At 44.8% G+C, this 13,276-nt stretch overlaps 1 protein-coding gene across 1 annotated transcript; it reads right to left on the bottom strand.

Moving 5' to 3' along the window:
- Positions 1 to 1,644: 1,644 nt before the first annotated feature.
- LOC102273556 (seminal plasma protein A3) lies at positions 1,645 to 4,244 on the bottom strand. The gene is made up of 4 exons (XM_005907167.3): positions 4,169 to 4,244; positions 3,052 to 3,126; positions 2,299 to 2,430; positions 1,645 to 1,784 (listed from the first exon to the last, which is right to left on the bottom strand). Exons 1-4 carry the CDS (start codon positions 4,242 to 4,244, stop codon positions 1,645 to 1,647), a joined length of 423 nt encoding a protein of 140 aa, XP_005907229.1.
- Between the last annotated feature and the right edge of the window lie 9,032 nt (positions 4,245 to 13,276).

Below are 13,276 nucleotides of genomic sequence, written 5' to 3' on the forward strand. Positions count from 1 at the left end.
GTCTGGTGTTAGGAAGTGTTCCAATTTCATTCTTTTACATGTTGCTGTAAAAGTTTCCCAGCACCACTCACTGAAGAGACTAATCCTTCATTGTCTATTCTTGCCTCCTTTGTCAAGTATTGGAGAAGGCAATGGCACCCCACTCCAGTACTCTTGCCTGGAGAATCCCATGGAGGGAGGAGCCTGGTGGGCTACAGTCCATGGGGTCCCACAGAGTCGGACACGACTGAATGACTTCACTTTCACTTTGTCAAATATAAAGTACCCGTGGGTGCATGGGTTAGTGTCTGGGCTTTCTATCGTAGTCCATTGGTCTGTATTTCTGTTTTTGTGATAGGTACTGAGTGATTTTTTGGGATAAAATTTAGTGATCAGGCCTTTTCAGGCCCTTCATTATTTCTAACACCTGTGAATTTAACCTTCTTTCAATCAGGCCCTGTTAGTGATGGAAAAAATATTTGTCTAAAATCCCTATATATGTGTTAAATTCTGCATTTAGGACTGAAACCAGGGCAAACACAATCCATCTTGTCTTCGCCCACCCCAATTACAGTCCCCTTGGAGAGATGGGCAGTTTAATTGTAAGGAGAGAAAGGATGAACTGGGAAGACATGATGGGACTCCTTATACTGTGGAATCAGAGAATAACTCCAGGAAGAAATAACATTTCAGCTAAGTTGGGAAAAGAAAGATCTCTTATGACAGGAACGGGGCCTTGGTATCCTCTGGGACTCTCCTCCCATCCCACTTCTGGCCTTACCACCAGGTCTTCAGCTGTCAATCAGACCCCTAGGAGGGACAATTGTGATGTGCTTTGAAGTTCCATCGGGACCCCAAGGAAGGGAAAGGAAAACAAGATCCTGCCTGGTTAACCGGAGCACACTGAGACCCTCCCATCTGATACACAGGTTTCTTTGTAGGACAAAGGCCACACCTGCAGAGAAAGTGTTTATTGATTGGACCCATGCCCAGCAGGCACAAGGCAGAGATGTAGGGAAAGAATTTCACCTCTGTCGCTCAGAGCATCACCTTTGCTTGAGAGTTCTTGATTTTCTCCACTGAAGTTTTGAAGGCTTGATTGCATCCGTGGCCATGGGTGGATGTACTGGACAGTAACTGAACATAATTTTGGAGTCTGTGTTAATGAAGTCTGTTTTGTTTCCCAGTCAGCCCCACAGAGGGCAAAGATCTGTTTCTCCTTTGCTTTCTGTTCATCCCATCTTGGCTCCTACTGTCTCAGGCCTGCTCCTAAAACTGTGTTGTCCTCTCTCTGCCCCTTTCTCACCTTCCTTCCATCTTCTCTTGCTACTGATCCTCCCCAGATACTCCTCCTTGCATTTGTCATCTTGCAATCTCTCTCTCTTCTGGATTCGCCTCTCCACTTCTCTCGCATTTCGCCCTTGTCTCTTCCTCTGTTTCCGTCTCTCCTTCCCCCTTTCCTCATCCTCATGTCTGTATCGCTCTCCTCGTGAACCTCTGCTCCTCACTCTTTGCCCTGCATCTTTCTCCTTCATCCCCTCTCTCCCCCTGCCTCTTCCTTCCTCGCTCTGGCATCTTACTGCACCTCCTTACCCAGCCCTTCCTCTTCCCTGCTCACCCCTGTTTCTATCCATCCTCCCTGGACACTCTTACCTCTTTTTACTGCTAGCAATACTTCCAAACTCCATCCTCATCATAGTTTGAAGAGAGTGAGCACCAATAGCTCATAAATGTACTCCCAATTATTGTGCAAGTGTCATATGACTTGCCTTCATAGATAAAGGGAAAGACACATTTGGCATAGTCTGGAAAAATAGAAGGGATAGGTGAAAGTATTAATTGCAGGAGGATTATTTTTAGTGTTATCAAGAGAAAGTGGGGCTTCCCTGGTAGTGCAGTGGTTAAGAATACCTTGCCATGCAAGAGACTCTGGTTCCACCTCTGGTCTGGGAAGATTCCACACACCGAGGAGGAAATAAGTATGGGCACCTCAACTACTGAACCCACGGGCTGCAACGACTGAAGCCCTTGTGCCTAGAGCCTGTGCTACCCAACAAGAGAAGCCACCACAGTGAGAAACCCACACACCAGCAAAGAGGAGACCCCACTTGCTGCAACTGGAGAAAACCTGGGCCCAGCAACAAAGACTGAGCAGAGCCCTCCCCACCTCCCCCCAAAAAAGAGAGAAAGGGACAGGAACGGAACACAGAGAGCTGGATCAGGAGACGCCTGAGGCTTCCCTCTAGGAGGCAATTTGGACTTTCCGCCTTCATCTGGGAAGCCAGGTGCTTCTCACACGAGGACAGGCTGCATGCTTACCATTCTTAGTACAGTATTTCCATCTTCCTGTATAGTCTGCATCGAGGGAACACCACAGGAATAAGGAACCATGCAATGTGCAGTCAAAATACTTTTTGTTTCCATAGATGAATGGGAAAACACATTTATCATCTGAAAGAAGAAAGACATTGTTCGCTTCTTTGGCACTCAGGGTTTCATGATGTCTGTGGTAACTCTGGCAAAATCTCCTTTCACGCCTGCCCATCAGCGCCAAGCCTGCTGTGTACAGAGCCCCTGCTAAGCATCGGGGATGCCAAGGTCAGTGTGGCGTGGTCCCTCCCTCAGGGACTAGGAAGGCTTCTCTAATTTTGGGAAGTTTCTACTTTACTGTTTTTTGATAGTGAAAAAAAAAATCATTTGGATATATACACCTGTCTGTAAATACAAAGAAATACAAATGAAAAGTGACTAGTTGACATGTTAAAAATATACAAATTGTAAGGACTGGTGTACAAATGTGACTTTGGACAGTTTCTACTTCAGCATGTGGCACCAGCGCTGAAGCCTAGATTCCGGGTTCAGATTCCAGCCCTGCCACGTACACATAGTTCTGCTGTCTGGGATCGCCCCCTTGGGGGACGTGCACAGCTGCCTCCTCCCGTGACTGAAAGGGTGCTATGAGCTCCTGCCTGTAAAGTATCTCTGGAGAATCCCCATCCGTTCCTCTGCCGCACATGTGAATTCGTTGCCCTGGACTGTGGTTTGTTGTCATTCTCTTCCGCTGTTGATTACCTTTGGTTTCTGCACCAGAAGCAGGGTCTTTCTTTTCTTTAGGAAGAATGACGTTGTCCTCAGACAGCTGCTCATCTGGAAGAAAAGCAGGAGCAGAGGAGATGGACGGAGGAGGAGCAGGAACAAAGCAGGGTTAGGCTTAGGTGGGACGAATTGAGAGAGTACCACTGGCATATCTACACCACCCTGTGTAAAACAGACAGCTAGTGGGGAGCTGCTATATCACGCAGGGAGCCCAGCCCACCCTCTGTGTTTTCAACCTAGAGGAGTAGGATGGTGGGTGGGGCTGGAAGGAGTCGCAAGAGGGAAGGGATATATATATATATATAAACTCTGTAAAGCACTTATTCTCCAATTACAATTTTTAAAAAACAAACACACACACAAAATAACATGAACAACTAAAAAAACCAAAAACAAAACAAAGCAGGGCCATGACCAGAATATCATCTATAGTAGGACCTGCCTAGCATCTCTAACTTTTATTTTCTTTTCTATTTTGAAGTCCTTGTTTACCTGAACAAGATACTCGAAGACCAGGAGCTAAGCAGAATAGGGGAGGGAGACCCTGACACGTTCTCACTGCTCCCCTATGAACATCCATGAATTCAACCGCAAAGTCAGGGTCTGCTGTAGTGCACTGTTGATTGGACCTGCCCTGAGACCACACTGTCCCTGTGACTGGGTTGGCCCAAAAGTTGGTTCTGGTTTTTCCATATGATGTTATGGCAAAACCAAGTGGACTTTCTTCTTGGCCAACCCAAGATTTCAAACAGTCAACTCTACAAACATCAAAAGCTCTTCATTTGAACAAAATAACCAACCCTGGGAGTAGGTTGCCTGTGTCTGGGACAGTGCAATGGAGATTCAGGAATGAGGCAGCTCTCAAAAAGGCCTTTAGCTTTGCTGTCAAACTCATCTGTGTTTCAATTTCATAGAGTTTCTTGGATATTAAATAAAATGTGAAGCCCTTCATAATGTCTGTCCTTTGGGACGTACTCAAGAAATGGGAGATGATTTGTCACTGCTATTATTATTATTATTATGACCTTAATTATCAGTCCATGTCTGGGGCAGGGTCTTTCTCACCATTTCTAGCCTGTCACCCCTCTCTCACCTCCATTCACAGGGTCCAGTTGTAGAAACATAGACACGCCAGCCCAAATCAGAAAGAGCCCCAAACGCAGTGCCATGGTAGCTTGCTCTCCTGTGGCTGACCAAGTCATTTTGCTTCTTAAATAACTGGGGACCCCAACACCCCTTCAACCTGATAGGAATCAACCTCACCTGGTCAGTGCTTGATCATTCCTCAATCTGAGAGCATGCTGTTCAAGTTTATCTCTCAGATGGAAAGTACAGGACATTGGCTGGCAGTTAAATGTCACCAAGCCTCAGTGGTTTGAAATGCATTTGAAATGAGACCTAGGGCTTTGAATTCTGCTTCAGGGGTACAAGTTTGATTCCTGGTTGGGGAACTAAGATCCTGCAAGCTGCGTGGTGTGGCCGAAATAAAAGACACTAATGACCTCCCAGTTGTAAAGAGACCACTGATAGGCAAAACATCTGTTCAGTTCAGTTCAGTCACTCAGTTGTGTCTGACTCTTTGTGACCCCATGAATTGCAGCACGCCAGGCCTCCCTGTCCATCATCAACTCCTGGAGTTCACTCAGACTCACGTCCATCGAGTCGGTGATGCCATCCAGCCATCTCATCCTCTGTCGTCCCCTTCTCCTCTGCCCCCAATCCCTCCCAGAATCAGAGTCTTTTCCAATGAGTCAACTCTTTGCATGAGGTGGCCAAAGTACTGGAGTTTCAGCTTTAGCATCATTCCTTCCAAAGAAATCCCAGGGCTGATCTCCTTCAGAATGGACTGGTTGGATGTCCTTGCAGTCCAAGGGACTCTCAAGGGTCTTCTCCAACACCACAGTTGAAAAGCATCAATTCTTCGGCGCTCAGCTTTCTTCACAGTCCAACTCTCACATCCATACATGACCACTGGAAAAACCATAGCCTTGACTAGATGGACCTTTGTTGGCAGATATGCCTAATCAATCACTTAAAATAACAAGCAGGGTTCTATGTGACTCTGTTGATAATACATTTGAACATTTGGGGAGAAACTAAGGAATATAATGACCTTGGTTGGTCGCTCCTAATGTCATCAGACAAAATGGTGAAAGAAAAAGATGAGCTCAGGCACTCACACTTTTAGCCCAAGTGCTGTCTAAATGCCTTAAGACTTTCTTGACCCCTTTCTCCTAGAGCTGCTGGGCTGAAATTGCTGGAAATCAAACATAGAACTTCATCCTGCCATTGGCTGATTTTCCAACTTGATTGCAAGGCATGTTGAACCCGTAGTCACTCAAGTTGTCTTCTGGTTTTCTTTCTGTTTGCTTGTTTGGCTGCATCTCATGATACAGAGGTTCTTAGTTCTACAGCCAGGGATGGAACCCAAGCCCCTTGCACTTGAAGCTCAGAGTCTTAACCACTGGCCCACCAGGGAAGTCCCTGTCTCCTGCTTTTGTTCTGCTCTCTGCTAAGTCGCTTCAGTCGTGTCTGACCCTGTGCAACCCCATAGACGGCAGCCCACCAGGCTCCCCCGTCCCTGGGATTCTCCAGGCAAGAACACTGGAGTGGGTTGCCATGTCCTTCTCCAGTGCATGAAAGTGAAAAGTGAAAGTGAAGTTGCTCAGTCATGTCCGACTCTTAGCGACCCCATGGACTGCAGCCTTCCAGGCTGCTCCGTCCATGGGATTTTCCAGGCACGAGTACTGGAGTGGGGTGCCATTGCCTTCTCTGACTGTCTTCGTTAGCATATAGTATTTATGATATAAGCTTATTTTTTTATTAAATAATTTTTATTTCAGTATAGTTACTTTGGGCTTCCCTGGTGGCTCAGTGGTAAAGAATCTGCCTGCCAGTGCAGGAGACACGAATAGATCCCAGGGTCAGGAAGATCCCCTGGAGAAGGAAATGGCAACCCACTCTGATATTCTTGCCTGGGAAATCCCAGGTGCAAAGGAGCCTGGTGGGCTACAGTTCATGGGGTCACAAAAGCGTCGGTTATGACTTACTGACTAAACAACAGCATCATAGCTGCTTTCCAATGTTGGGTTAGTTTCTACTACATAGCAAAATGAGTCAGCCATACATACGCACATATCCGCTTCTTTCTCGATGTCCCTCCCATAAGTCCCTGTGTACTATCAGGATTCCCAAGTGTCTCATTGGTAAAGAATCCTCTTGCCAATACAGGAGACCCACAAGAGGCAGGAAATAAGGGTTCAGTCCCTGGGTCGGGAAGATCCCCTGGAGAAAGGAATGGCAAGCCACTCCAGTATTCTTGCCTGGAGAATTCCATGGACAGAGGAGCCTGTCGGGCTACAGTCCATGAGGTCGCAAAGAGTCAGACTCAACGGAGTGACTAACTTTCACTCATTCACTCAGACAAATATCATATGATATCACTCACATTTGGGATCTTTTTTTTTTTTTTTAAGATATAAACGAACTTATTTACAAAGCAGAAGCAGAGTGTATACAGTTTGAAAACAAATGGTTACCAAAGGGGAAACATGGAGGCTGGAGGGATAAATCAGGAGCTTGGGATGACCGCATTCACCCTGCTCTATATAAGATAGACGACCAATGAGGACCTCCTGTGTAGCACGGGGAACTCTATCCAATACTCTGCGATAACCTGTATGAGAAAAGAATCTAAAAGAGAATTAATATATGTATATGCATAACTAAATAACTTTGCTATACGCCTGAAACTAACACAACAGAATGTGTGCTCAGCCACTTCAGTCGTGTCTGACTCTTTGCCACCCTATGGGCTGTAGCCCACCAGGCTCCTCTGTCCATGGGGATTCTCCAGGCAAGAATACTGGAGCGGGGTCCCGTGCCCTCCTCCAGGGGATCTTCTCGACCTAGGAATCGAAATCACGTCTGCCTGCATCTCCTGCATTGCAGGTGGATTCTTTACCCACTGAGCCACCTGGGGAGCCCACATAACATAGTAAAACAACAACACTCCATAAAATTAAAATATTAAATAAATAAAGGATTTGTTCTTTCCTGACCTATCTGAAATGTTATTTCTGTCTGGAAATATATTGGGACTCCTCAGTATGAGGATCTCTGGTCAGGTCTTGCCAGTTTTCTCACTTCCTTCTTGCAGTTAAATTGTCCCCCTTCCCCAGTGGACTGTAATCTTTGGAAGAACAAGATGGACTGGGCTCTCTGCCCTGGCATCATTCCTTAATGTAGAATGTGGCACAAATTTGGTCCCCTGATGTTTTTCAAAGGGCATGTTGCCCTTTTAAAAAAAATCAGATATTCTGGAGAGCAATGTATGAGTTAGTAGCTGAACTTGAATAAGACAAAGTTAAATTCACAAGTGTCAGAAATAATAAAGGACCTGGAAGCCAGAGCCTAATCTTTAGAGGCTGTGGGAGCTGGTGATGACCTTTAAGTCACCATTCAGGTGAGGTTGCCATTCTTGGCTTCTATGATGTGGAGACTGATAACTGAGACTAAAACTAAAAACCTGGAGAAGAGCACAGCAACAATCCAGTATTCTTGCCTAGAGAATCCCATAGACAGAGGAGCCTGGCGGGCTGCAGTTCATAGGGTTTCACAGTGTCAGACACAACTGAAGCGACTTAGCGCGCACAAAACTAAAAACCAGGTGATATTAAGGGCTATCCAGTTAGGGAACCTAGAAAAACTTCACCTGTGTGTCCAGAAAAGCAGTAAAGAAATTTTCATTTTTGTCACTCTAAATGGATTACATAGAAACATTTATTTAGGGACCTGCCCAGCAGTCCAGTTGTTAAGACTCTGAAGTTCCATCCCTAGTTGGGGGAACTAAGATCCCACATGCTAGCACTGTGTGGCCAAAAAAAAAAAAGAAGAAATATTTCTTTAAGGAAATACACTGAATATCAGTAGAACAGCAAAAGTCTGTGAGATTTGGAATAATGCTCTGCATGCACCTCCAGCTCTGGGTGATGAAAGTAACATTAACTGGGTGTAGCAAAAAGAAGGTTCCTGGGCTTCCCTGCAGGTCCAGTGGTTAAGAATCCACTTTGAAATGCAAGGGACACCAGTTCGATCCTTGCTTCAGGAAGATCCCACATGTCTCAGGGCAACTGAACCCATGCACTGCAAGTACTGAGCCCATGGGCCACAATTACTGAAGCCATCACACCATAGAGCCCGGGCTCTGTGACAAGAGGAGCCAGAATGATGAGAAGACTTCAAGCAGTCCTGGAGAATAGTCCCTGCTTACCAAACTAGAGAAAGCCCTCACTCAGCAAGAAAGACCCTTAAAAATAAAAAATTAAAAAATAGAAGCCAGATTCTCTCATCCCCCTTGTCCAGCCAACGACTATATAGCATCATTGTCAGTGGGGCAGGCTTCCAGCTTTACTCACCCCACTCAATTCCGTGTCGCAGATGGATAGAGGGAAATTTCAGGCAGGTGCGATCAAGAGGCTAGAGACTGTCTCCTCCAACGCAACTTCAATCATGGGGCTGAGGAGCCATTCAACAATAGCAAGCTGAGAATACAGGGATCTCCATCACCCTTACTCCAGCCTGCTTGTAGTGAAGATTCTACACGCCAGGAGAAGCAAGCCAAGAAGACCAGAGGCTACCACCCCTGCCAAGTGTCCTGTTTGCCGGGAGCCGGCAGTGAGGAGCTCCACTCGTGGCAAAGGTTGTGAGGAAGGAGGCTCAGCATACGCAAAGGCGGGATCGAGCCTCAGGAGTCCCCCTGGAAATTCTCGAGCATCTACCCCCAAAACCAGAGTCTGCCTACTTTCTGCTTTGTGCTCTCACCTACACCTCTGACTTTACGGGAGGCTGTCCCCCGCTACCTCTCTATGAAAAAAGAAATAACTTACAGCTCCAGTTAATAATTCCTGCGTGTGACAGTGTTTCAACCTACAAATTCCTTTGGAAGTCCTCTAGCCTGCCTGAATAGGTTTTTCCGGCCACATGTGATTGTTCAGAGCCTCCCAACTGTGAGAGGCATGAGATGTTCTAAACTGTCTAAATACAGATTCCTTTGAGCAGTTAAAAGATTGATTAGAAATTGTATTGGTGAAGGGTTTTTCACTTGTTGGGCCAATGTTTGCTGCTAAGTCTCCATATCCCTTACCTACTGTGTCCTTGGTGGTGTATTGATTGATATAATTGGTGTATAGAGATGTAAGTAGTAGCCTCAATGTTTGTAACCTTGGACCCTTGGGTTAATTCTTTTCTTGATTGAGCCCACCACACCTTTGCCCTATAGGAATGCAACTTTATCTAATGCTTTTTGGAGGCTGGCGCCTGACTTTAGAATAATCACCTTTAGAGAAAAATAAGTTTCCTAAAATGTTAACAGGCTTCCTGGCCAGAAGATGATGTAAATCACCTAAACTTTTGCATATGATAAGTTTGAAAGCCTGGCTTTGATTAGGATCAGGAACTGCTGTCCTTGCATGACTCTACCCCTTCCCCATTATCCTCTATGCATAACTTAAGGTATAAAAACTACTTTGGAAAATAAAGTGCAGGCCTTGTTCATCAAAGCTTGGTCTCCCCATGTCGTTCTTTCTCTCACCTTCTGGCTGAATTATTCAGCCTCTTTTCTCCACTAAATTTTCTCACTGAGCTATCCTTATTTAACCACTCTTTATATCTTTAATTAACATTTAAGTAAGCAATTGTTTCCTGATCCTCGCCGACGCCGTCCCCGCTTCGAAACCCCTGACTCCACCGGGGCTGGCCCCCGGCACCTGTTAATAATAAAGCAGGTGTGGCATTCTAAAAAAATCTCTCCACTGTCCTTGCCTCCAGCTCCCAAACTGTGGCTCAGAGATACAGATAAGAACAAAGAGCTTTAAGGTTCTACCCACAGAAAGTGACTTTATTTGGAACAGAAAGGGAGGCTGGGGGTGGGGGGTGGGGGGGAGTTCATGACTAATGACACTCTGCAAACAATGCAGATCAAAAATAATTTTTTTTGATGAAGGCCATTTTTTAAGTCTTTATTGAATTTGTTACAATATTGCTTCTGTTTTATGTTTTGGTGGGGTTTTTTTTGGCTGTGAGGTATGTAGGATCTTAGTTCGCTGCTGCTGCTGCTAAGTCGCTTCAGTCGTGTCCGACCAGTGCATACCCTTCAGTGGAAGGTGAAGTCTTAACTGGACTGCCAGGGACATCCCCAACAATGGAGATTTTGGTGGTAAGCAATAAAGAGGAGACTAGTAGCCCCACCGTGTCAACTAATTAAACCCTAGGCTCACTGTCTAACAAAAGAGAACTAGGGAAAGAGATAACTAACAGGAGTCCTCTGGGGTCAGGACAAACTCAAAGCTTGGCCTCAGAAATGACCCTTGACTGAATTTAATAGAGTCTGAATGTAAAGCAATTTCTATCCCAGGCACTGTCAAAAACAATAGGATAGGTGCTTTCCTGGTGGTCCAGTGGTTAAGAATCCACCTGCCAATGCAGGGAGCACGGGTTCCATCCCTGGTCCGGGAAGATTTCACATGCTTTGGGCCAGCTAAGCTCATGGGCCACAATTACTGAGCCCTAGAGCCTGTCCCCTGCAGCAGGGGAGGCCACAGCAATGAGAAGCCTGTGCACTGCAGCAAGAGAGCAGCCCCTGCTCACCGCAACAAGGCAGTAGCCTGTGCACAGCAGCAAAAGCCCATTGCAGCCAAAAATAAATTTAAATTAAAAAAAAATAATAATAGAATAATCAGCCAGAAACTAGTGGAACCTAAGGGCTGGGTGTGATAACCAGAGAGATCGAGGGAAAGACAGACGGCTTTGGTAGAACCAGTGTCTTTCCAGGTAGACTGTGTGTATGCCCAAAGGAAGTGCCCTCCCAAAGGGAAGACTAACATCAGAGGCTCTCTGCAGAGAAAACAGACATCGCTGAAATAGTCTAGTCAAGTCACTGAACAAACAAAAAGACAAGCAAAGAACAACAAAAGGAAGCCTTGTTGTTTATTATGATTGCTGGTTATAATCAGTATTCAGAGTAGGGACAATATATTATATAAAATGTTCAGGTTTCAATAAAAATGTTGGACACTTATAATGATACAAGAAAGTATGACTCTTGTACAAAGTTGCAGGTTACAAAATAAATGTAAAAATCAATTGTATTTCGATACACTGGCAATGAATACTCTAAAAACAAAATTAATAAAAATATCAAAAATAATAAAACACTTGTTCAGTTGCTAAAGAGGCACAAGAGTTATTTTAAAAAATCAGAAAATATTTCTGAAAGAAATTAAGAAAGGCCTAAATAAATGGAAAGACCCCATGTCCATGGATTGGACGACCTAAAATACTGTTAAGATGGCCCGTGCCCTTGCGCTTCGTCACTCAGTCGTGTCCGACCCTTTGAGACCTCAGGGAGGGACTGTAGCCCGCCAGGGTCCTCTATCCCATGGGATTTCCCAGGCAAGAATGCTGGATTGGGTTGCCATTTTCTTCTCCAGGGGATCTTCCTGATCCAGTGATTGAACCCACGTCTCCTGAATTGCAGGCAGATTCTTTACTGTCTGAGCCACCAGGGAAGCCCATTAAGATGGCAATACCCCCTAACTGATCCAGAGATTCAACTCAGTCCTTATCAAAATTCCAGCTTTCTTCTTACTCTAAAATGTGTATGGAAACTCAAGGGACCCAGAATAATCTAAACAGTCTTTTTCTTTTTTTCAAGATTTGTGGTTTAAAGTCATTTAATTTTTTTTTTTACTTTGGCCATGCCACACAGCTATTGGGATCTCCGTTCCCTGACCAAGGATTGAATCTGGGCCATGGCAGTGAAAGCCCAGAATCCTAACCACTAGGTCACCAGAGAACTGCCCAAACTAGTCAATTTATACAAGTGATATTTTGCTACAAAATAATTTACTTACTTTAAAAAAATACATATAGTGCAAATTTAATGTGTTGCACACCTAAAGATTATGTCTGCCACATTTTGTTTATCTGTTCCCCTGGTCATGGATATCTGAGTTGCCTCCGACTCCCTACAAAAATGCACAGAGGGATTATACAAATTGTAGTTCTAAAGTTTTTAGTGTAGAGCAAGGAATGGATAAATTGCCCAATAAATGATTATTGTCTTCATTAACATTAAACAATAATAAAAGAATCTGAACAACTCATTTTGCAACCCCTGATCAAAATCAACTCCTACTCTGACATTACTGCCCTAAACCAGGATGTGCCCACCTGGCTACTAAAACATCATCACAAAATAGAGGAATTTTCAAATTCTTACCTTTCTGCAGTGCTCATCCTTCTCAGACTTCTGCCTCTCCTGTTGTCTACTCTCTAGAACTTACTGCCTTTTTTTTTTTTCTCATTAGCATCAAGTTTCAGGTAATCAGCGGCAGTTGTTGGTGATGGTTAGTTTTGTTGTTTCTTTTTTTAAAAGATTTCTTTGGAGAGGGTTATTGGAGGAATAAGGAGTTTAGGGTTTTATTATTCAGCCTTTACATTTTATTTATTTATTCGTTTATGGCTGCACTGTGTCTTCATTGCTTTGAGTGGGCTTTCTCTACTTGTGGCGAGCTGGGGCTACTCTTCATTGCGGTGTGTGTGGGCTCTATACTCCAGCTCAGTACTTGTATCGTACAGGTTTAGTTGCCCCACAGCATGTGGGATCTTTCCAGGCCAGGAATTGAACCCATGTCCCCTGCATTGGCAGACAGATTCTTAACCACTGGACTGCCAGAGAAGTCCCTAGTTTTGTTGTTCAAGAGGAATGTGTGTGCATGCATAGCAGAAGTTTGAAAGTGAAAAGTGAAAGTGTTAGTCAGTCGTGTCTAACTCTGCGAGTCCGTGGACTATAGTCCACCAGGCTCCTCTGTCTGTGGAATTCTCCAAGCAAGAATACTGGAGTGGGAAACCATTCCCTTCTCCAGGGGAGTCTTCCTGACCCAGGAATCAAATCCACATCTCCTGTATTGCAGGCAGATTCTTTACCATCTGAGTCACCAAGGAAGCCCCATCAGCAGAAGTTTGGTTCACTTCAATAAGCAGTTCTGGAAGACCCATACATCAAGTTGCCAGTCACATTTTATGGATGCTATTAAGTCGTAAAGCTGTCGGAAACAAAGCCTGTCCCTGAAGTGTTGTTACCTTGTCTGGGGAGGTTATACATTGTGTGGGAACAGTATGATATTGAAGGGAAGCTAGC

This window comes from Bos mutus, chromosome 18, assembly GCF_027580195.1.
Source record: "Bos mutus isolate GX-2022 chromosome 18, NWIPB_WYAK_1.1, whole genome shotgun sequence".
Taxonomy (NCBI): domain Eukaryota; kingdom Metazoa; phylum Chordata; class Mammalia; order Artiodactyla; family Bovidae; genus Bos; species Bos mutus.

Bases quoted from the DNA above. Each gene is read 5' to 3' on its own strand.
- LOC102273556 (XM_005907167.3), bottom strand. From the start codon at position 4,244: ATGGCACTGCGTTTGGGGCTCTTTCTGATTTGGGCTGGCGTGTCTATG. The intron at 3,127-4,168 runs GTGAGAGAGGGG...CTTTTCTTCCAG, and splicing joins ACTGGACCCTGTGAATGGAG to ATGAGCAGCTGTCTGAGGAC. The intron at 1,785-2,298 runs GTAAGCATGCAG...CTATTTTTCCAG, and splicing joins GAAATACTGTACTAAGAATG to ACTATGCCAAATGTGTCTTT.